This window comes from Carcharodon carcharias, chromosome 10, assembly GCF_017639515.1.
Source record: "Carcharodon carcharias isolate sCarCar2 chromosome 10, sCarCar2.pri, whole genome shotgun sequence".
NCBI lineage: Eukaryota > Metazoa > Chordata > Chondrichthyes > Lamniformes > Lamnidae > Carcharodon > Carcharodon carcharias.
The window spans coordinates 145488232-145512399 of record NC_054476.1 but is presented as its reverse complement, the minus strand read 5'-3'; the positions used below and the strand labels follow the sequence as shown (position 1 = coordinate 145512399).

At 42.6% G+C, this 24168-nt stretch overlaps 1 protein-coding gene across 3 annotated transcripts in view; it reads right to left on the bottom strand.

Moving 5' to 3' along the window:
- Positions 1 to 2304: 2304 nt before the first annotated feature.
- LOC121282951 (flotillin-2-like) overlaps positions 2305 to 24168 on the bottom strand; it is a 96168-nt gene continuing 74304 nt past the window's right edge. For all 3 annotated transcript variants that reach the window (XM_041196792.1, XM_041196791.1, XM_041196793.1), the window contains 8 exons: positions 23582 to 23705; positions 21218 to 21336; positions 12820 to 12933; positions 11364 to 11483; positions 8281 to 8495; positions 5595 to 5778; positions 4355 to 4504; positions 2305 to 3475 (listed from right to left, as the gene is read on the bottom strand). In XM_041196792.1, the coding sequence (XP_041052726.1) occupies positions 3437 to 3475; positions 4355 to 4504; positions 5595 to 5778; positions 8281 to 8495; positions 11364 to 11483; positions 12820 to 12933; positions 21218 to 21336; positions 23582 to 23705 (1065 nt within the window). In that variant the 3' untranslated portion in view covers positions 2305 to 3436. The remainder of the gene's footprint in view (positions 3476 to 4354; positions 4505 to 5594; positions 5779 to 8280; positions 8496 to 11363; positions 11484 to 12819; positions 12934 to 21217; positions 21337 to 23581; positions 23706 to 24168) is intronic.

Here is a 24168-nt window from a genome sequence, read left to right as displayed (position 1 = left end):
AGTATTGAGCTGTTGTGTGGAGCTTGCACCCTGATCTGTGGAGAACCTGCACTCCTGCAGTGGTGACAGTGCCCTCTCTGTATTCTGCATTGGTTGCCAATTGTTTAATGCCTCACGACACAGGTATGAAAAATCCTAGATCTGATGAGGCTTGACATCACTAATCGCCTAATCCATGTGGAGTGCTCCTAGGTCATCAGGGACCTCACAGCATCAGATTGGACAATTAGCAGTAATGAGTCATTGACTGAGATAAAAGCAAAATACTGTGGTTGCTGGAGATCTGAAAAATAAAACAGAAAATGCTAGAAAAACTCAACAGGTCTGGCAGCATCTGTGGAGAGAGAAACAGTTAATGTTTTGAGTCCGTATGACTCTTCTTCAGAGCTAGAGAAGTAGAAATGTGATGAATTTTATACTGTTTAAGAGGGGTGGAGCAAGTGGAGTAAAATAGAGGGTCAGGGATAGGTGGGAGCTAAAGGGAAATTTGACAAAGATGTAATGGACACAGGACAGTGGGAGTGTTAACGGTAGTGTTAAAGACTAAGGAAGGTGCTGATAGTGGCATAAAGATAAGAAAGCTGAATGTGTGTATAGCAGAACAAGGGTCAGCACTTTGTGAACGAACAACATGGAGCAAGTAACAGATGGGCTAGTGTGTGTGTTTGGGGGCAGAGGGAATAGAAAAATAAATAAGAAAGAAAATTTATCAAAAAAATTAAAAATTAAAAAATTGGATAAAGATGGAGGAGAGAATTCATGGTCTGAAGTTGTTGAACTCAATGTTAAGTCCAGAAGGCTGTAAAGTGCCTAATTGGAAGATGAGGTGCTGTTCCTCCAGTTTGCATTGGGCTTCACTGCAGCATTGTAGCAGGCCAAGGGCAGACACGTGGGCATGAGAGCAAGATGATGTGTTAAAACAGCAAGCAACACGGAGATCTGGGTCATGCTTGCGGACTGAGCGAAGGTGTTCTGCAAAGCGATCACCCAGTCTGGGTTTGGTCTCCCCCATGTAAAGGAGACCACTTTGGGAGCAGCAAATGTAGTAGACCAAATTGAAGGAGGTGCAAGTGAAACACTGCTGCACCTGAGAGTTTGAGCCCCCGGACAGTGAAGAGGGAGGTGGTAATGGGGCAGGTGTTGCACCTTCTGCGATTGCATGGAAAGATGCTGTGGGAAGGGGATGAAGAATTGGGGGTGATGGAGGAGTGGACCAGGATGTCCCAGAGGGAATGGTCCCTACAGAACCCTGATAGGGGGGATGAGGAGAAGATGTGTTTGGTGGTGGCATCATGCTGGAGTTAATGGAAATGGTGGAGGGTGATCCTGGAGGCTGGTGGGGTGAAAAGTGAGGATAAGAGGACCCTATCATGGTTCTGGGAGGGAGGGGAAGAGGTAAGAGAAGAGGTGCGGGAGATGGGTTGGATATGGCTGAGGGCCCTGTCAATCACAATGGCGGGGGTGGGGGAACCCTGGGTAAAGGAAGAAGGAAGACATATCAGAAGCGCTATTTTGGAAGGTAGCTTCATTGGAACAGTTACAATGGAGGCAGAAGAACTGGGAGAATGGGATGGAGTTCTCACAGGAAGCAGGGTGTGAAGAGCTGTAATCGAGGTAACTGTGGGAGTCAGTGGGCTTCTAATGAAGATGCCATCCCATTCTCCCAGTTCTTTATTTTTATGTTTTTCTTTCACAAAGTGCTGACCCCTGTTCTTCTATTCACACATTCTGCTATCTTATCTTTATGCCACTATCATCACCACCTTTAATCTTTAACACTACCATTAATGCTCCCTTTGTCTTGTGTCCATGACGTCTTTGTCAAATTTCTCTTTAGCTCTCACCTATCATTAACTTTCTATTTTCCTCCAACTGGTCCACCCCCTCTTAAACAGTATAAAATCCATCACATTTCTACTTCTCTTTAGCTCTGAAGAGGAGTCATACGGGCTCCAAACGTTAACTCTGTTTCTCTCTCCACAGATGCTGCCAGACCTGCTGAGTTTTTCCAGCGTTTTCTGTTTTTAAGTAATTGACTGAGGTTTGAAACTATCATTTGCACTGGTGGAATTTGTTCTCTGACCTCCGAAGGACACTTTAAAAGTCAGGAAAAGATCACTTGTGCTTGCACGCACGAGTTTCCCCAACAGCAGAGAAAAAGCAAAATGGATTTTTGATCGCTGGTGTGTAGAGGACAATTTTTAAGTTGATGTTAAACCCCACTGGAGATCATATTGTGGTGCACATGTGTGCACTTAGCCACATATACAACACACGAGACACTTAACAGCTAAGACAAAATAGTTATTCTTCTTATAAACTTTATTCTTGTAGGTTGTGTACCTTGTACCAAACTCCACTGTGAAATTCCATTTAAAATAAGATTACACATTTTAATATACAAGTTCACATAAGTCTTAAGTTGAGGAGCACACCCCAATACACTCCAGGACAACATCTGGAAATATCCTCTACACATCACCAACCCATGGCAATTACAACAAATCAATTTTATCCATCTTGGGACACAATAGAACAATTTAGGAAAAAAAACAGGATTAGCAATGTCTCATGGCATCAATCTTTACATGATCACATCAAACCAGTGACGTCCAAGCAGCAGAGGCACGTCTGGTTTGCTGGAGTTACTTATGGCTTTTAGGATTTGTCATCCACTGATATGTCTGTGCCCATGTTGCAGGATCAGTCATCCAGATCTAGGAATGTCCAGGGGACTAATTTAAATTTAAAATTAAAAATCCATACTTCAGGGGCAGAAAGGCAGCAGCATTTGAATTTTAGTGGAAATGTTAAGTTCAGGTATTTGAGAACTCTGTTTGAAAGTGACAGCTGAGATAGACCGGCTTGTTCCTGCTTCAAATCTTTTACACAGCTGGCATAGGCACGCCAGGGCGAATTCTATGAAATCGCAGCCCTCACCATCAACACCAGCGGCTGACATCTTTATGGCCTAGAAAATACATCCCAACTCCAGCAGCATATTGGGCCAGGATTGGTATTGGCACTGGCATTATAATCAGCAGACAGAACACACAAGGGTAGAGCAGAAAGTAAGTTTTAAAAAGCTAACTTTTTGCACAGCCGAACAATCCAGCTCCAGCCAACCTGCAACAGGGACATCAGAATCTGTTTTATCTTTAAATGATTAGCAACAAATGAGAACAATTATTGAATGTTTCGATTTGAAGGGGGAAGAAAACAGAATTCTTGTCATGCAATGAATTCTGATCCAGATTAAATTAAGGCACCAGAGGTTTTAAAGAGGAAAAGAAAAACAAAAGTAAAATTTAAAAAGAAAAATCACACAAGTAGTCAGTAGAAAAGGAGTTCCTTATACAAGTGTTCTGAGGTGGAGGTCTGTGGAATAGTATTCTCTATAGAGAAATATCCTGAATTTGTTGTGGCTTTTTCATGATCAGGCCTGGGCGTTGGTTAATTTTTGGATTAAAGGTACCTAGAAAAGAAAGACAATGTAATACTGAAAGAACTATAATGAAATAGGAGCCTGGAATTTATACTTGGGTTATGATTACATGAATACTATTTCACTTTCAGCTATGTCTAATTATTAAGGGGCCATCACACTGGAACTCCCTGTTCCTCTTCAAAAAGTCCTTATGAGATCTTCGATAACCACCTAAAAATGGTTTAATTTAAAGAGCATTCCCTTTTAATATCATTGCAAGTGTCACCCCTGTGCTCTTTGATTTACATTGGTGCTTGGTTAAACAATGCCTCAATTTTAAAATTCTCATCCATGTTTTCAAATCCCTCCATGGCCTTGCCTCACCCCATCTCTGTAACCTCCTCCAATCCTACAACCTTCCTAGATGTCAGCGCGCCTCCATTTCCAAGCATACCCAATTTTAATCGTTCCACCACTAGCAGCCGTGCCCTCAGCTACCTGGGCCTGAAGTGCTGGGATTCCATCCCTAAACGTCTTCCTCCCCCACTACCTTTCTTTCTTACTTTAAGGTGCTTCTTAAAACCTACCGCTTTATCCAATCCTTTGGTTATCAACCCTAATATATCCTTATGTGGCTCAGTGCCAAATTTTAATTGCTAACATTCCTGTGAAACACCCTGGGACATTTTACTATGTTAATGGCACGAGTCAAATAAAAATTGCTGTTATTGAGTGCAGCTTGAACTCAATCTTCTAAGTCAAGAGGTGAAAATACAGTTGCTAAACTGAACTGAATATTCCCTTAATAAAACTGTGAATATGCGTTAAATTGTTATTTTCCAAATGTGCAAAGTGTTTACTGGTTAATTTAATAATAATGTTTCCATATAAAATTACCCAGATGTTAGAAAGGAACATGGCACTGACCTTTGTTAGATCGATTCCCGTGAGAGCGTGGACGGAGGGAGGGACCTCTGCCAATAAGCGCGTGACTTCTGATGTAACACGGTTATTGTCTCCTCCGAGAATCACAATTTCATCCGTCTTAGCAAGAGGAGCTGTCACCTCGGCAGCGATCTGCAAGTAGTTCACCATAATTAAGAATGAATGACATTAGGGCAACACAAATGCCTCCCCGCCCTCTCCACTCACTGATTATCAGATTAATCCAGATATTTTTGAGCAAATAGTCAGCACCTTCCAAACCCACAACCACCACCATCTAGAGGGACAAGGGCAGCAGACACATGGAAACACCATCACCTGCAAGTTCCCCTCCAAGGCACACACCATCCTGAACTATATTGCCATTCCTTGACTGTCACTGGGTGAAAATCCTGGAACTCCCTCCCTAACAGCACTGTGGGTGTACCTACACCACATGGACTGCAGCGGTTCAGGAAGGCGCCACCTTCTCAAGGCCAATTAGGGATGGGCAATAAATGCTACAGCCAGTGACGCCCTCATCCCATGAATGAATTTTTTAAAAATCCTGTTCTCCTTTCTCTAGCATCCATATTATTTTGCTTACCCCCCTGCCCCCTCCCCCACAACTCCTCAACGCAGAGAGCAACCAGCCCCAGCTGTGGCTGTGAGTTAAATCCATGGAGCGACAGGCACCAAGTGAGTCAGTGGTTTAAACATACTGGATGAATGAAATTCTTGCAGTGCCCAATATCCCAACATGCACTGTCAACGTGCAAAGCTTTGCACAGGGAGTGCCGCTTGTAAAGTTTGCCATCACACCGCCAGAACTCTGACTAGAGTTAATTAGACCAGCAGTCAATTAGAGCTAGGGACAAATAGTTTTAGGGACAATAAAAGACCTGTTGAGATTGCAGAACCAGATAGTTAGATGTAATCGCATGCAGGATATGCAATTTATAAACTCAGTATTTACAATTTGCAGGGGCCAGCTCTTCTACATTAAGTCTACTTCCCATTTTCTTTTCTAATCTTCCTTCTCAAACGTGTATCCAGTTCTCTTTTGATTTAAGCAACCACATGTCCAAATAACACTGTGCGATAAAAATCACTTCCAGTTTTTCCCTTTTGTTGCTCTCATGATAATTCCAGTTCACCAACCATGCAGCATGATTGCAGATGACAAAGGGTGAAACTAAATGCACTTCATCACCTTTGCATGTCATTAAAATCGCCAGGTTACCTTTGGAAGAGCATCCAGCACCAGTGCCATCTTGGCAGCGCTTCCATACTGCTGGTAAGCTGCTGCCTTCAATCTCATTTTCTCAGCATCAGCTTTTCCAATCGCTGAAATAGAAGAAGCTTCTGCCTCTCCAATCTTGCGGATCTTTTCAGCATGAGCCTGGGCAATCAGCACTTGCTTCACTCTGCAAAAACGAAAACAGGAGAGCTTAGAGAGCTGTGGAGGCAAAAGTGACAAAACAGAAACACAGAAGTCTTGCATTTATCCAGCAGCTTTCACCATCTCGGGACAGCATAAAGCACTTTGCAGCCAATAAAAGTATTTTTGAAATGTAATCACTGTGGTAACACAGAAAACAAGGCAGCCAATTTGGATAAGGCAAGGTCGCACAAACAACATGATAACTAAAACAGGTGATTTTAACTTTATGTTGATTAATGGGGGATAAATATTGTCCAGAACAGACTCTGAAAGATTGGCCACAGGATCTTGTACATTTTCCGAGAGGTCAGACAGGGCCTCCTCGGTTTGATGTCTCATCTGGCACCTCCTGACAGTGTCAGACTGGATTTTGTGCTCAAGTCTCTGGAGTGGGACTTGAATCCATAACCACATAGAATTCAAATTGCAGACATGCAGGTTGCAAACAAATGAAGTGCTGTAGTCAAAAGTGCTGAAAATTTGAATTATTAAAATAATGATTCAGGAATATTCTGTAACTGTTTGCATAGAGGTTTAGGGGAAGTGGGGGTGGCAGGGTAAGAGAAGAGGAATAAAGAAATATCTATTTCTTTCAACCTGGATTCATTTATATAGAACGAATGGATTACTGACTGGGAATGAATCCAAATTAGAACATAGTCACAGAGTGGCATCAGTTTACATGAAAACTGAACTGTTTCTATAAAAATATCTGGTCAAGAGCAAATTGCAGCCCTCCCGAATGGACATTCCACATTGGGCATAGATTCTGATTTAATAGAATTCACCAATACATGACTTATATGAATAGGGGCGGCCTTTACATACGAACATACGAATCCAGAGCAGGAGTAAACCACTTGGCCCCTCAAGCCTGCCCTGCCATTCAATAAAATCATGGCTGATCTGATTATAACCTCAACTCTACATTCCCACCCACCCCCGATAACCTTTCACCCCCTCGGTTATCTACCTCTACCTTAAAAAAAAGGCTGCTCCACTGCCTTTTAAGAAAAAAAATTCTCATATCTGTCCTAAATGGGTGACCCCTTATTTTTAAACCGTGATCCCTAGTTCTAGATTCTCCCACAAGGGGAAACATCCTGTCCACATCCACCCTGTCAAGACCCCTCAGGATCTTATATGTTTCAATCAAGCCACCTCTTACTCTTCTAAACTCCAGTGGATACAAGCCTAGCCTGTCCAACCTTTCCTCATAAGACAACCCACTCATTCCACATATTAGTCTAGTAAACCTTCTCTGAAATGCTTCCAACGCATTTATATCCTTGAATAAGGAGACCAATACTGTACACTATACTCCAGATGTGGTCTCACCAATGCCCTGTGTATCTAAAATGTAGAGCATTGCCCACAGTTCATGCATGACAAGGTTCTGCTCTCTTGGCCTCCACACTATTCTATGTGGTTCTTCCTTCTGGAAGCAAAGTGTAGTTCAAAAGAAGCAACAATGTGGAGGACTTTACAAATTTATTGCACAATGGTCCATCAAGATGAGTAGCAGAGAGGATAGAGTGTTCTGATGAAAGGTCACGACCTGAAATGTTAACTCTGTTTCTCTCTCCATAGATGCTGCCAGGTCTGCTGAGTTTTTCCAGCATTTTGTTTTCATTTCAGATTTCCAACATCTGCAGTATTTCACTTTTGGATAGAGAGTGATGGTGACTTTGGTGACATCACAAAAATGTAGCTCTTACTTTACATCTAACAGTTTTTAAATGATTCTGTTTTACTGGGTTGAATCTATTGTGAAGGGTGTGACGCACGAGCTGTACTTCCACATAGCGGGTTTGGAGCAATGTTCCGCTGTTCATTTTTACTGTCAAATTTATAATTCTTCCTCTAATATTTTGCAAGGTGTGTCAATCTCACCTATGTAACAGTGGCTGCACTTCAAAAGTAATTTGTTGCACACACAGTCCTTTCAAATGTCTCTGAGAGTCGAAACAGAACATTGACATGAATAGAAGTCTTTTCACTATCTGGTTAAATATTCAAAAATTCTGTTTTAAAGGAAATATATTCAGTAGTAATTAGATTCAATGTTAAAAAACACACAGTGAGGTGGCCTCAATGCAAGCTACTGCCTGGAACAGTGCTGGGACACGGGGAGCACTTTGCATCTCTATTAACTTTCCTCCCTGCTCATCTACACATGCAGGTTTGGCTACAAAATAAAGAGGAGAGTAGATGGTGTTCAGATATACATCAGCCATGATCTAACTGAATGGCAGAACAGGCCCATAGGCCCTGTTCTGATGTTGCTAAATGATCCTGCTGAGATTGGGAACTCATGTGAATCGCACTCCGCTAAACATCATGTAGAATATCCATTGCAGCTTACAGATATGTCGTGTGACAATGTGACAATTGCACAATGTAATTTCAACAACACACAATAACTATAGAGCAACAGAAGTTTAGAGTTATAGGGACACAGAGCACATCAGGGGGGCACACGTACTTTTGCCCTTCTGCAATCTGCTGCATTCTGAAGGCTTCTGCTTCTGCTGGCCTCTTCACTGTCCCTATCAGCTCCTTGTCCATACGAGTGATTTCTTTCTCCTCAATGTCAATCTGCTTTTTGCGCTGGACCACCTCAATCTCTATTTCTTCCTGACGGATTTTCTGCTGCTCCTTGGCTCCCTGCAGCTCATAAGCCAGTTGAGCCTCTGCTTTCTAAATACAGCCAAGAAAATGCAAGACAAAGCATTAAAACAGCTCGATTCAAACAGTGACGCCAAAGCTTTAATCCTCATAGGGTTTGCAGGCCATTACAAATTAAGCTCAAACGCTTACTTTTACACATTTTTAAAATTATATTCAGCATTTCTTTTTCCTTTGCTAAGGCAGTGGATAAATAACCTACTTCAAAGCTGCTATCTACAGCAGGATTTTGTTTTATTGTTTTTTTAAAACAATGAATACTAACCGAAAATGGTTCTCCATTGAGATCTTATCCAGTGATAGTGGTACCCACTCTGACTTGGACACCATATCACCATTCCCACATCACTGGGTTAAACTCCTAGAATTCTCTAACAGCAATTTCATCTCACAGCTCAAGGAGGCAGCCCACCACAACCTTCTCAAAGGTAACTAGAGATAATTAATAAATGCCAATGTGCCAGCGATGCTCATATGCCAAGAATGAAGAGACAGAAAAAATACCAAACATCACAGATTTATTTCCTGCTCTTTGCCAGTTAAGCTGGTGTCAGCCAGGACTGCTATAAGGCACTAAAGTTAGCCTCGGTATCCCAGGATTAGCAAGGGAGCAATGCTCTTGCTTTTGATCACTGCCCTTTGGACTCCCCTAAAATGTCCAATAATCTAGGTATGTCACACTTGAAATGGGGCCATTTGAAGCAGGTTCTAGGAGGAGGCCTTGTGGAAGTGCAGAGGTATCAGCACCTTCAGCTCAAAAAAGAAAGGGTCACAAAGCTGAGGGAAATAAAATTGAGTGTAATAGTAGAGCAGGTCTATCAGTACCTGATAGGAACAAAGAGAAAGAGACCTTTCAGCAAACATTAATCAATCCGTCTCTTCCAAGTGCTGAAAAAGACTTAGTGTGTTCCCAGCATTCCATGACAGGCTTTTTAAATAGTTCAAATTACATTTTTATTCCCTTGGATTCCATGAAGATTTTGAGAAACTCTTCCAGGTCTAGAATCCATTAGTCTCACCACTCAGTCTACTTTTACTTTGTGTGTTTTTTCTCTGGAAACAATCTCAGAGAAACAGCCATGATGAAGGGGCTCAGATCATGAGATCAGATTCAGATGAAGGTCTTTAAAGGTCTTTGACCTTTATTCTGCTATTAACACCTACTCTGGACCAATGCTTTGTTTCTTTACTACTACCATTACCACTCCCTTTGACTTTTATTCCATGACATCTTTGGTATTTAATCTCCCCTTGTCCTCTAACCAATGCTTGAACTTTTTCTTTCAATCCATATGACCCTCCCTCCCTTCTTTTTCAACAGCACTAAACCCATCACATTTCTACACCTCTTCAGTTCTAGGAAGAGTCATATTGGACTTGAAACGTTTTTAGCTCCACAGATGCTACCACTTCTGCTTAGTTTTTCCAGCACTTTGATTTTGGTGAAGAACTTTAAATCCCATTTGATTTTCCCCCTTCCAGAAGAGATGGGGAGGAGGTGGCATAGTGGTATTGTCACTGGGCTAGTAATCCAGAGACCCAGGGTAATGTTCTGGGGATACAAATCTCACCACAACAGATGGCGGAATTTGAACTCAATAAAATGTCAATTGTTGTAAAAACCCACCTTCCCTTTAGGGAAGAAAATCTGGCATCCTTACTCCGTCTAGCTTACATGTGATTCCAGACCCTTAAATGCCCTCTGAAATAGCCTAGCAAGCTACTCAGTTTTTCAAGGGCAATTAGGAATGGGCAATAAATGCTGGCCTAGCCAGCAATGCCTACAGCCCATGAATTAAAAAAAGCCCTGCTGTCCGAAGACAACATCTGTTTTCCCTGAACGAACTTCATGCCCTTGCTATTCTAGGGAATTCATTACATCTTGATGATTGATCTTTGTGTGAAGAAATTTCTGAACTTGCCCAAGCCCCTTGAACTTGTGCCCTTTGTTGCCCTGGTATTAAAGTTTGTTTTCTCTCATCCGTTGGGTAAAATTTTTAGCTTGGTGGGTGGGCACATGGCCTGACCGAGCGTAAAATGACGCACAATATTTCGGTTGGCGGGCACACACCGGAGTTGGCAGCACTCCTGCCGACAGCTAAAAGGCCTATTAAGATCGGTGCTCAGGGAGATTATAAAGGTTATGCTCGCACTCCACCCCCACTCCCCCCTACCCACACAGGCAGCACTGAGCACTGCCGCTCGTGTTTCACGCTGGGTGGGCCTTAATTGCAGCTGTTCAAGAAGGCAGCTCACCACCACCTTCTCGAGGGCAATTAGGGATGGGCAATAAATACTGGCCCAGCCATGAATGAATTGAAAAAAAGGAGACCCTCAGGATATTGGCCGTAAGTTAAAGGAAAATAAGAAATTCTGGGGAGCGAAGGTTGGAGGGAAAACCCCTCCAGAGAGATCGCTGGGCTGTGGAGACTGTCTTTCCTACCTGCAGTCCCCTCTTTGTGCCACAGTGCTTCCAGCTCCGATGCTGCCACCCCCACACCCACCTCCTGAATGCCACAGGGAGTGCACCATTAAGCTGGTACCCTCCCCATTGTCTGCAAAATGCTGGTGGGCCCCATAAAAAAAGGCTTCAAAGCAAACAGCTGATCCGCAACCAATCCTGCCTCTGAGTGCTCCCAATGTGGCTCCTACTATTTCACTGCCTCCCCGACTAACCCCCACCCATCACCTCATTTCCTGCTGCCTGGAGGCCAGTAACATTCAGGCCTATGTAACTGTGGTAAACCCTGACAAAATACTCAGCAGTGCCACTAAGACTCAAATTTCTGACTTGCTAAGGATTCCCCGGCTCACGTTGAGTGGTTCAATTTGTCTTTGAGAATGAAAGTCGCCGGCAGTGATGGAAGAAAATATACCTACTTTTATATTTATTTCCTGATTAAAGGATGCCTTCTGCATTTCGAACGCTCGCTTGGAGTCAGCCATCATGGTGTCAGCACTATACTTAACATCCATGGCTTCCTTCTTGCATTCAGCTTCCTGCGGATTTTGGGGGCCGAGAAAAAAGAAGAGAATAATCAGGGTTTTCCGGCCATGATGAAACAAAACTCAAGCACTGAAGGACGCCACATCACAAATATATGGTTTCACAAGCCAACATTAAGTCGTAAGGAACCTGGGGCTCGGCAATGATTTAAATCGTTAAAGTGGTGAATAATTGAGCTGTATGAGGTCTCAGCTACAATCCTACTTTGACAATGAGTTCGCTGCTCTCACCTGATCTGATCGCAGGCGGTGGCAGTATCTGTATCTGAGGGGACAGGAGAGGGAGCAGAATCCCTACTCTCGACTACTATCCAATGACCAGGTAAGAGCAGGACTGGGGGCTTAGCTTTAAATGTCCTTGTGGTTACATCGCCCTGTTCTCAACATTTGCCATCGAAGTTTGTGCATGAAATAATGTCACTTGGCTTAAATTATGATTACCAGTTCTCTAGGATTGCCCTGGAGTTTCCAAGAATTGAAGACGGATCTCCAGGACATTACTGTAAACAACACCCAGGGGAAAAAAAAAATCAGAAAGATATTAAAAAAACATATTCATACAATGAGCACTTAAATAGATCTGAAGCCGGAATAGGGGTCAGGGTGGAACGGTATTGAAGAGAAACTTATTTAATTAACAGTCAAAATGAATCCAAATGGGTAACAAAGATTCTGTTCCCTTTCCAATTGGCCATGACAAGGTTCTGCACCTGGCGGATGGACCAATGATGCAGTGGATGGCAGGCAGTGGGAGTTGGTCATGTGCATGAATACACCCAACCAGAATTGGCAACATTTACTAAGATAATAGAGATTGATTATACAAGTGAACATCTCGAGGGGAGAAGGTGCTGTGAAAGGGGAATAGCGGCAGAAAGATGTGGGGACAGAAACAAAACAGGAAGCTTGTGTTACACTGTGCTTCAACCTGAAGAAACATTGACAGGTTCTGACACCACTAAATCATGAGGATTGATTCATGCAAACTTGTTTAATGAATCCACGAGGACAAAGCATTGGCAGAAACTATTATGGACTTTTCCTCTTATACACAACTGCCAAACAGCTGAGTCATTCTGCATTTGGCAATCTACTGCAAGGGCCTATCAGTGTCATTGGTGAACAACACACATCAAGTCTGACCATTTTAACACTGTCAGAAGCAAAGGTTTTTGGATTTCACACCACATAAAAAAGCAAGTAATGTATAGGAGCTATGCATCTGTATGTCTCCACACCCAGTCACACTTCTACTGCTGAAACGATCAGACTCAATGTCACACTGATCCCCAGAAGCTTTGCAGTTTAGTGATTTGTTAATCACGGTTACCCGTATTCCAGCATCTCTCTCGGCTTCTGCCACTCCTATCTCTGCATCTCTCTGCACTATCGCTGTCTGCGACTTCCCCAATGAGCTCAGGTACTCCACTTTGTCGTAAACATCCTGTAACACAAAGAGCAGGCGCTTAATAGAACAGAAGAGTTATCAGACACCTTGAACGGCCACTCATCAGAGAAAAACATTTCATTGCAAGAATTAGTAATGTGGCCCATTTTGGCAAAAAATTTAATCCAATCCAAAAATGGAAGGAATGTAGTATTGGAGAATTGAATCAGATTGTTAGAATACAATAAACAGACAATACGTCAGTGCCTCACTCTGCATGATAACTTATACCAATCCCAGCCTCCTGTTTAACATAGAAACATAGAAAATAGGAGTAGGCCATTCAACCCTTCGAGCCTGTTCTGCCATTCATTATGGTCATGTTGATCATCCAACTCAATAGCCTGCTCCTGCTTTCTCCCCATATCCTTTGATCCCTTTTGCCCCAAGAGCTATATCTAACTCCTTCTTAAAAACATACAATGTTTTGGCCTCAACCACTTTCTGTGGTAGCGAATTCCACAGGCTCACCACTCTCAGGGTGAAGAAATTTCTCCTCATCTCAGTCCTAAATGGTCCACCCAGGATCCCAGGAATCAGTTTACTTCACAGAACCACTGAAAAGGATGGTCTTCAAACAAATAAAAGATTCTACTTCTGACACAAGGCAATTGACCTGAAATGTTAACTAGGTTTCTCTCTCTCTCCACATACACTGCCTGACCTGCTGTGTGTTTACAGCTTTTCCTGCCGTTTTTATTTTAAACAGAAAACTGATTTCTGGTGCTAATTGCTAAGGATCGACAACGGTGAACAATGTTGATAAATGGCGCAGTTATTTATCTGGGCATAGAGCTGCAGAAAGTCTTTCTGCAGAATCTGCTGAATGCTCCATTAGCTCTGTGCTGGTGTTGTACTTTGTTTGAGCCACTTAATTTACTTTCATTCTTCAGAACGCTCCCTACCCCCTTTGGGTTTTCTCTTTTTCAAAAAAGACTTGCATTTATATAGTGCTTTTCACAACCACAGGACATCTCAAGCTGTTTTCTAGCTAAGGAAATACTTTTGAAGTCCTGTCACTGCTGTAATGTAGGAAATGCAGCAAAGAATTAATGTATAGCAAGCTCTCAACTTGATAACAATCAGATCATCTGTTTTGTGATGTTGATTGAGAGATGAGTATTGGCTAAGACAACTCTAGTTCTCTTCCTCAAAATAGTGCCAGGAATCTTTTACACTTACCCTAGCAAGTAGATGGGACCTCGGTTTAACTTCTCATCTGAAAGATGACTCTTCCAACAGTGCAGCACTCCTCTAGTACTTAACTGGAATGTCAGCCTTGATTTTTGTCCCGGAGTGGGACTTGAATCTGGAATCTTATTACTTAGAAGTGAGAGTGCTACCAACTAAGCCACAGCTGTTATGAAAGCCATTATCCTATTCCCTTTTTAAAAAAAGAATTTACATTCTTCAGATCTTGGCTTCAGGTATTTATCTGCACACAGGCTTCTGTATTTTTTCTCTGCTCCTTCAACAAAGTCCACCATATTTCCTAAAATCTCCAAGAGTAACAGACATCCACACGGTAACAACTCTCTTCTCCAGCAAAACTTATCTGCACTTCATCCCAGCCTTCCTCAAACAAAGCTATAAGTAGCTTTTAAATTATGCTTTGAAAGGGTGTCTAGTGATCTAAAGCTTTAACCAGCTGATGCACAACCTTGCCTCCAGTAACAGGATGACTCAAGCGTTAAGGGCTGAGACTCCCCGCTCCGTGAGTTCCTGACCTCAGCCATGCTGGACAAGGTACACAGAATGAAAGCACTTCTCCAATGGTGAGGGATGGAGGAAACAACAGGGGAAGAACTAAGCTGGGGCTTAAGAGCAACATGAAGAATCAGAAAAGGATTGTAAATTTAATCCAGACTCCTTTAAACTTGTGTGAAATCAAGCTAGAACTTTCAAGATCAGAGACAAATGCAATATTGGCAATGACGGAGCATTTCCCATATGAAAAAGAGGGAGGAATTTCAAGATTGCAATTACTGACAGGCCTGATAAAATAACTAAGGAGTGTCTTGAACAAGCAGGCTGAATGCTGAATGGCCATTTTCTAGAGAATATTCTGTGACATCAATTCTACTGGCGAACCTTTAAAAGTCAAGACACCACATTACTTTAAATTAGTGTTGCTTCACAGGGCATTTTCACCAAGTATGAAAAATGCTTCAAAGACCATTGCAAATGAAATAGAGTCAACCAGTCAGTGGATGTTGGCTCACAATGCAAATTCCAAGTATCTCTGCACTGAATGGAAAGTCCCTCAGATCGTATGCCAGCGCCCTCCAAATCGTTTCCACCCCTTGTACTTGGTTAATGCATTAGCTCATGTAGTGTGGCCTTTGGTGTTTAATCCTTTCAGAATCACAGTACCATTTCTGCATCGTAGTTAAGGGAACTCAATTAGATTTCAAGTCAGAGAATGGTACAAGTTAAATCATTCAAGGATTTCACTATTTCTGGTTAGTGATAAGAGTCAGGCTCTGTCAGTTGCACTTTCACCTTTAAGTCACGTGGCTGTGAGTTCAAGCTCCACTTTAGTGCTTATGTAAGATGACACCTTAGGGCAGCACTGATGTTCTCATTCTTTGGAGGAAGTGGCTAAACCGAGGCCTTGTTTGCCTGTTTCGATCATTAAAGCAAATGTTGGAGATCCCATGACACAAATTCTGTCAGTGTCCTGTCAACATTTCTCCCATTAAAATAAACACTTTATGATTGCCTATTCCACTGTGAGAAAGCACCATTATAAAGGTCAGTTCTTTTGCAGTGAAACATGAAAAATGTGCATTTCTTTTCAAATGAGAGCTATGAAGTAATCAGAGGGTTAAGATATTACATATTCCCAATACTTATAAATGCAAGCACAGCAAATACTGCAACAAGTCTTAAAATATAAAACCAAAGCATCTCACCACATTCTTAACATGGTTTTAAAATTTCAGTCTAAAAATAACACCACTCTAGAGAATTGCATGGAGTTGAGCGAACATGTGCTTCTAATATCACAAGCTTCACAGAGAGGGGAGCTAGAATGCAATTGAATGGGTACATGTTAGAGAAACAGCCTCCTATTGTACAATGTTATGACAGACTGAATACCACAGGGTGTGTAAAATCCACTTTATGAGGGTTTGTCTTAAAATTCCCACCCCACATTTGGCTCTTTTCAAAAAAATAACTGGTAGGTACCTGATTTCTTTATGGAAAATGTGACTGCGTATTCCCACTTGCAGCTTTCAGCTGCACTTAAGGGAAGCTAGGTAAACACATGAAGGAAAAAGGAATGGATTTGATATTGTTAGATGAAGAGAGGTGAGAGGAGGCACATGTGGAGCATAAACACCAGTACAGACCAGTTGAATCAAATGTACAGTGCAGAAACAGGCCATTCGATATAACAGCTTCCCCGATGGAGACATCAGCAGCACAAGCACATTGAACCTGGGATGTTCCTGGTCTCTCACTGGGCTGTGTGGAGTTAGCTGATCTCAGTCAGGAAGGTGGTAGCTGAAACCAGAAGCAGCCCCAGAGCCTGAAGTTGGGGGGCGGGGATGAAAATACATCTGATGACCACTGATGGACCTTACACTATGCTGGTGACAGATTGGACAGACTTGCCTGGCAGATATACTAGCATTGGAGGCAGTCCAGAGAAGATTCACTAAGTTGATCCTGGGTATGGAGGGATTTTCTTATGGGGAGAGGTTGAGTAGGTTGGGCCTGTTCTCATTGGAGTTTAGAAGAATGAAAGGCAACCTTATTGAAAAATAAGATTCTCAGGGGGCTTGACAGGCTTTGTTGGAGAGTCTAGGACCAAAGGGCATAAAGTCAGGGTAAGGGGTTGCCCAGTTAAGACAGAAATGAGGAGGAACTTTTCTCAGAGGGTCGTGAATCAGTGGAATTCTTTACTGCAGAGGGCTGTAGAAGCTGGGTCATTAAGTATATTCAAGGCTGAGATGGACAGTTTTTAATCAGGAAGGGAATCAAGGGTTATGGGAAAAGGGCAGGAAAGTGGAGCTGAGAATTATCAGATCAGCCATGATCTCACTGAATGGCGGAGCAGGCTCGATGGGCTGAATGGTCTACTTCTGCTCCCACATTTTGTGGTCTTAGAGCTGCGATGCTTCCCACAATTTAGCTTGCTGAAACACAACAAGCTTTTCACACACCTGATGTACACTACAGCACAGTACTGAAGCAGCGCTGCACAGTTAGAGGTGCCGTCATTCCGATGAAACCTTTAACTGAAGCCCATCTGCCCTTTCAGATGTAACCAATCCCATGTCACTATCTGAAGAGGAGTGGTGGGTGGGCGGTGGGGGCGCAGTGCAGCAGTTCTCCTCAGTGTCCTGGCTAATATTTATTCCTCAACCATCATCAGAACAGATTTGATCATTATCACATTGCTGTTTGTGGGAGCTTGCTGTGCTCAAATTGGCTGCTGTGTTTCCTATATTGCAGCAGAAACCGCACTTTGAACGCACTTGATTGGCTGCCAAGTTCTTTGGAACATCCTGAAGTGCAAGATGCGATATAAATCTTCCTTTATTGAAATGCAAGTTGTAAAAGAAAAACTAGTATTCCAAATGCATCTCATTACATCTCATGATCATATGCAATGAACTGTTTTGAAACAACACTACATAGCACAAACATGGTGCTCTTCAGCACAGTTTCAAACCTCATATATGGGCAATCATCAGGACTGTCCACTTATATCTCACAACTAACACCCATCTCCATCCTTACCTCATCACACTGGTGATAAAAAAAACTCATCCATGCTTTTGTCAGCTTTAGACCTGACTTTTCCTCATCAGAAACCCAAGCTCCACTTTATGCAAACTCAAACTCATCTGAAACTTCTCCATCTGCATCCTATGCTATGCAAAATTCCACTCACCATCACCCTTGAACTTACCTCCATTGGCACCCCATCCTCCAGTAGAATTGGTGTAAAAATTCAGCCATGATCTTAATGAATGGCAGAGCAGGTTCAACAGGCCATGTTGTCTACTCCTGCTCCTATTTCTTAGGTACCTTTGCTCTCCTTTATTAATCCCTCCATGATTTCTCACCTCCCTCCCATTACAATCTCTTCCAGCAGTGCCATTCCACCTCCATATCCCCCACAATGATGTATCATCTATGGTGGAGCCTCCTTCCTTGGGATGTCCCAAAGAACTCTAGTCATACTGGCATTGCACTATGGAACTCATGTCTTTCCCACTTTCAAAAGCCTCCTTAAAATCTACACAGTTCTTGTGCAGTGCTCTGTTCAGTCCATTTGATCCACACAATCCTTGCCTCTTCACTCAGTGTGAATCAGTGCTTTTTTTTTAAATTGATATGGCTGGGGAAGCAGTTCTAGATCGTTGTTGAGGTTAACAGCACTCAGTACCAAGCTGTGACTAAAGATTTCCCAAGGACACATGCACATGGAAGTTTTTCTTTAGAAACGTGCAAAGATTATGGTCTGAAATTGTTGAACTCAATGTTGTGTCTGCAAGCCTGAGGAATAGCATTTCATTTTTTTGGTTATGCACTTCACAACATTCCTTCACAGCCTTTTGTTTTTCTTCGCATGTTTCGGTTTTTCTTGTTTTTGCTTTTAAGCAGCACAACCTTGCTCTAGGCATTTCTTTTAATCCTTTGTCCTTTTTCTTGTCCCATTACTACTCGCTTTGGTCTTGCATGACTAACTCTTCTGTCACATAATCTCTTCTGTCTTCTACCTTGTCATGACTGTCTTTATAGGAGAATTGAGAAAAAAAAAACGCACTGAAGAATGCACTAACCTAGACAGGAGCTTCACATTGTGAATCATCTCCATCTTTCTTTCATTTCTTCTTCTTTTGGCTTCTGCCATTTTACTCGGGGTCACCACAATGCTGGTTGATCACCGTTCTCCAGCTCCTCCTGTCAGTCACCCACTCCTCTTCCAATCCCAATGGGGAGAATTTTTGGCTCAGCGAGCGGGGTGACGTCAGGTGTGTGCCCCAACGTCACCGAGCGTAATTTAGATATTCAGCTCAGTGGGCGGACAGCCGAGTCGGCTGCGCACCCGCTGAACTGTCAAAGGCCTGTTAAGGCCATTAATTAACTAATTAAGGCTATTGAGAAAGCTGCCCCTTCAACCTTAAGATTGACGGGCAGGTGAAGAGCCCAGGCGGCCTTCACATTTTTCATGGAACCTCATCCACGGGCAGGATGAGGTTTCATGAAGGGTTTATAAATTAAATAAATTTTTTCATTACAGTTCATTGACATGACCCAATCGTTCCATGTGTCCTTCTCAGCACCTGCATCTCATTAGTATCCAATCCTTGTTCCTCTCCTCCTGAGGTTTCCTAAATTTCTGCACAATAACAACAAGCCAGTTTCACAACCGGTCTTGTAGATTCTTCCTTTCAGTTTCAGAGATACTTTTCTATCACGTAACACTTCACTGCACATCTTCCAATTACTCCAACAAGGGCTAATCCTTTACTTAATTTCTATTTCCATACTTCCGCCACCACTGACCCTAGGTACTTGAAACTATTCACTTTCTCCAGTCTTCATCCAGAATCTTTACAACTTCTCTGATCCTCTTCCCTAGGCTCAAACTGACAGTCCATAAATAGGGTCATAGGTCAACTGATCTCCATATTCTTGTCTTCCAGCACTTTTCTCCAGTTCTCCAGATACTCAGTCATGTTCTCATCATCCCCACCATATCTGCTCAACGTCATCTGCAAACATCATTGACTATGGCACTTCCTATCTCACTTGCTCAGTTAGAACATCCATGACAATAAGGAAGAGGGAGAGGTTCAGTGCTGATCCTTGGTGCAATCTGAATCATCTACATCCTACAACAGTAAGCCCTACCGCCGCCCAAAAACAATGGAAGTTAATCTAGGCCTATGCAATTGAAAAAAAAACAGGTAATCCAGAAACAGAACAGGAGCACAATTCCAGGGAGAAAGCACCCACCTGCAGCAGCAGCCACAAGGTGCTGTTTAAACTTGTCCTCTTCAGTTCACCCTCCCACACTGCACTTTCCTTCCACCAAATACACTACTTTGCAGCCAAGGAGGTAGGCAGGCCATCTGCTCTCAAGGCTCTGCCAATTTCACTCTACAACTGAGCACATGGAGGTACTCAAACTGCGGCCTGGGTGCAACAATCTTTGTGTGGAAACAGCTTGTTTTCATTTGCTGTCTCCCCCTCAGACCAGCTGATTCAAATCAATAGCACAGCGTGGGAAGCTCTGGCATTTAAATGCAAATATGTCACAAATTACTTTTCTTTTGAAAAATAACAACCCACATGCACGAAAAATCAGCTTTCGAGCCTTATCAGAGGGATTTGGAGCGCAAGTACAAAAATCACTGGAGAGGTACAAAAAAAATTCAAAAAGCTGCTGGAATGTTGGCCTTGATCTCAAGGAGGCTGCAATGCAAAGGGATGGAAGTGATGCTACAACTATATAAAACTCTGGTTGGGCTCCATTTAGAGTAGAGTTTTGGGTGCCTCACAAATGCTACTGGAGGGGGTGCAGCACAGATTCACCAAAATGATACCTGGCCTAAAAGGATTAAGTTAAGAGGGCAGATTGCATAGGCTAGGCCTGTATTCCATTGAATATAGGACACCAAGGGGTGATCTAATTAAGATGTTTAAGATGATTAAAAGGTTCGATAGGGTAGATAGAGAAAAACTATTTCCTCTGGTGGGAGAATCCAGAACATGGGGGCATAACCTTGAAATTAGAGCTAGGCCAATCAGAGGCGACGTCAGGAAGCACTTCTTCACACAAAGGGCAGTAGAAGTCTGGAACTCTCTCCCTCCAAAAAGCTGTTCAGGCTTGGGGGTGGTGTGGGGTAGGGGGGTGGGGGGTGGAGAGGGGGGCAATGGAGCGGGGGGGATGAATTGAAAATTTCAAAACTGAGATTGATAGATTTTTATTGGGCAATGGTATTAAGGGGCACTGAACCAACTGGAGTCACAGATGTAGGTCAGCCACAATCTAATTGAGTGGCGCAACAGGTTCAAGGGGCCGAATGGCCATATCTTGTTTCCATGGACCCACTCCAAGTAGGAGTAGTGCCATATCCCTGATGCACAGTGAATGCTCCATATGCTTATTCTGTTTGTCTCTCTATCTGATCTTTGCAAACCTTGGATCCAGCTGCTGATGGGAGCTTTCCGAATTCATTAAAGATGAAAAACAAGTGAAACTAAAGTTGGCCGCAGATAACTCTGCATCCAAAGTATGTCTTTTATTTTTAACCTTAATGGTGAAGCTGAGGATCTCAATTCCCATGCGGCCTACGTCAGGAGCGGCTACTTCACGCACCAGCTGGGCAAACTGATCTCGGTCCTGATAGATGGCTTCAACAGTCAGTGTTCCTGTGGGAGAAAAAAAATGCCAACACAACAGACTTAAAGTCGCAATTTAATAAAAGGCCACTAAATGCTTTTAAAAGCATTTCAATGTGTGTTAACAGTGGATGGAGAGGACACAGGCTAGGGGTTAGGGAAGGCACAGGACTGAGCCCTGCTCTGCTCATTTACTAAGAGTTGTGTCCAGTGGCAAGGATTTGACCAAAAGCTGTTGCATTTCTCAGCAACCACAGCTGGTGTGGAGGAACAACCAGAGGGGGGCGCCCAGCTCGTGCAGTCCCCCGTGAGCAGCTACAGGAGAACATCCGCCTTCAGATATGTTCCAGTGAGACAGGTACATGTATCACTCCTCTCTCTCCCTTCAGAACAACCACAAAAACCCAACTCATATGATTGGCACCAATTTGACTGGTTTTTCAGGACTGGGGTTGGAATAAAGTTAATCACACTGTAACAGAGACAAAGAATTCTTTTCAATTATTATGCTTTTTCTCATCTTTTCTAACAACCCCCACTGAAGGCTAAACGAGCTATGACAGGGTTTCTAGAATGTTGAGTCAGGGTGAGAGTAGATTCAAAGTGAACCTGTGAAAGTTTGACTCAGTTACGTGATTGGGCTAATATATAAACTCTCAGAAACTAAAAGCAGAGCAGAAACAAAATTTAAATCTCAAATTGTACAAATTAAGGGTGAAGGGTCACAATACAAGGCAGAAAGAAGGAATCACAGCCATGGCTCAGGAGAGTCAGAAGGTTGTGGGTTCAAATCCCATTCTGGAACCTGAGCACAAAATTCAGGCTGACACTCTCAGTGCAATGCTGATAGAGTGCTGTAGTGTCAGAGCTCCTGTTTTGTCTCGGATGAAATGTTAAATTGAGGCACCATCCACCTCTCAGTTGGACGTAAAAGATAGTTCCATTTTGAAGAACAGTGAGTTCTCCTTGGTGTCTTAGCCAATATTTATCTCTCAACCAGCATCATTAAAAACAGATTATCTATTGTGGAACTTTGCTGTAAGCAAATTGGCTTTTTATAAATTGCAATTTATATATTACAATAGTTCAAAAGACTTAATTGGCTGTAAAGTGTGTTGGGAGGGCCTGAGGTTGTGAAAAGCACTTTATATTTTTTTCTTTACCAGTAGGAGAGATGATTACATAAATCATGTAATGATGTCAAGTTCTGATTTTAAATTTTGATTTGGGTAGACAATTTATTTTAAACTTAGGATTTACTGATCATTGAGGTGCTTTAGTATTGATATCTGTAAGTTTTGTATTCTTGTGAAGAACAGATTTTTGAATTAAATTTTAAATTGGCTCTCTTGCTGCTTGAGACAGGGGAAATTTTTATTTGATTTATAAAGGAAAACTCGACCCCACGACAAAAAACAATGTCTGTGGCATGCGAATCCTCTGGCCAATGTTCAGGACTCTGCACGGTTATTTCAGGAAAATAGCTGCAGCTATAACCCTGCAGCCAGGGTTGTCTAAATACTACTGGCCTCCGGGTTGATCGAAAGAGGCTTGTTCAACTACGGCCAGCTGCTCATTCCAAGGAAACTCAGTGACGTGCATGACATCAAAGTTGGAAGTCAGGTTCATTGCAATATCTGATCAACAATGACGGTGACACATGTGGACAAGTAAGCAAATGTCGCTGCTGAATGTGGCAACATGCCCATTATTCACAGATTTTCTTTCAATATATCTGCACCCCTGGGATTTTTCACATCCACCTGTAGGTAGCCCCGCAGGACCTCAGTTCAGCGTCTCATCCGAAAGACAACGCCTCCAACAGTGCAGCACTGTCTCAGTACCACACTAGGTGTGTCAGCCTTGATCTTTGTGCTCAAACCCTGGAGTGGGATTTGAACCCAGAGCTTTGAGAACCAGAGGTGAGAATGTCACCAACTAAGCCATGGCTGACACAAAGTAGAGAAAAAAGATTTAAATCTCTCTGATACATTGCGAGGATACATCAACTTTAAGGCTCACGTATCCTCAATGTACAAAATACAGCTCCTATCTTCAATGCTTCTTCAATTGAGTTGCTGGTACAACTCTACCCCCCAAGTCCGTGTAAATGATGGCACACCAGTGAGCTAATCACATTAAGACCGAGACATGGGCAATAAATTATGGGGGCTGTATTACCAGTTGCGTGTGCAAATAGCCTTATTTTTTGGGTGAGGCTGAGGAGCAGCAGGCTTGCGACAAGAATTTAAACAAACTCAAGTCCACCAATTACCCAAGATAGCTCGGAGGTGTCCTTCCAGGGTTTGTAACACCACACTTTTGGTCTCCTGGACACTTTTCCCCAGGAACTGCTCACACGCCACAGCTAACAGCTCCATATCAGTCATTACCTTCACCTATAAATAGGGAGCACAATATAAGCCAACAGCACATGACAGATGGCTATATAACATTCTTAATACTTTAAGACTATCAACAGAAACAGGTATTAAAACTTACAGAATTAAAATAGGACTACAGTTCTGTAATACTTTCTAAAGATTACTAAAAGGTGTTGAAAATTGCAGGATTGCACCATGAAAGCAGATTAGCACAGCAAAAAATGCAGCACACCCAATATAAACAAAAATCACACTGATGCAGAAAGCAACAAAACAGTATTGCACCCTGTAACACTTCAATTTGGCAACAAGGAAACTTAAGTGATAAGTAATTTAAGAGATTGTTCATTCTGATCATCCGATAAACTCGAATACTCAGATTTGTCTATCACTTTTTGAACTTCCACTTGTGGATGTTGCTGAATTAAGTTGTTGCAGGGTTCAGAGGCAAAACACTTTTTTTTTAAAATTACTGATT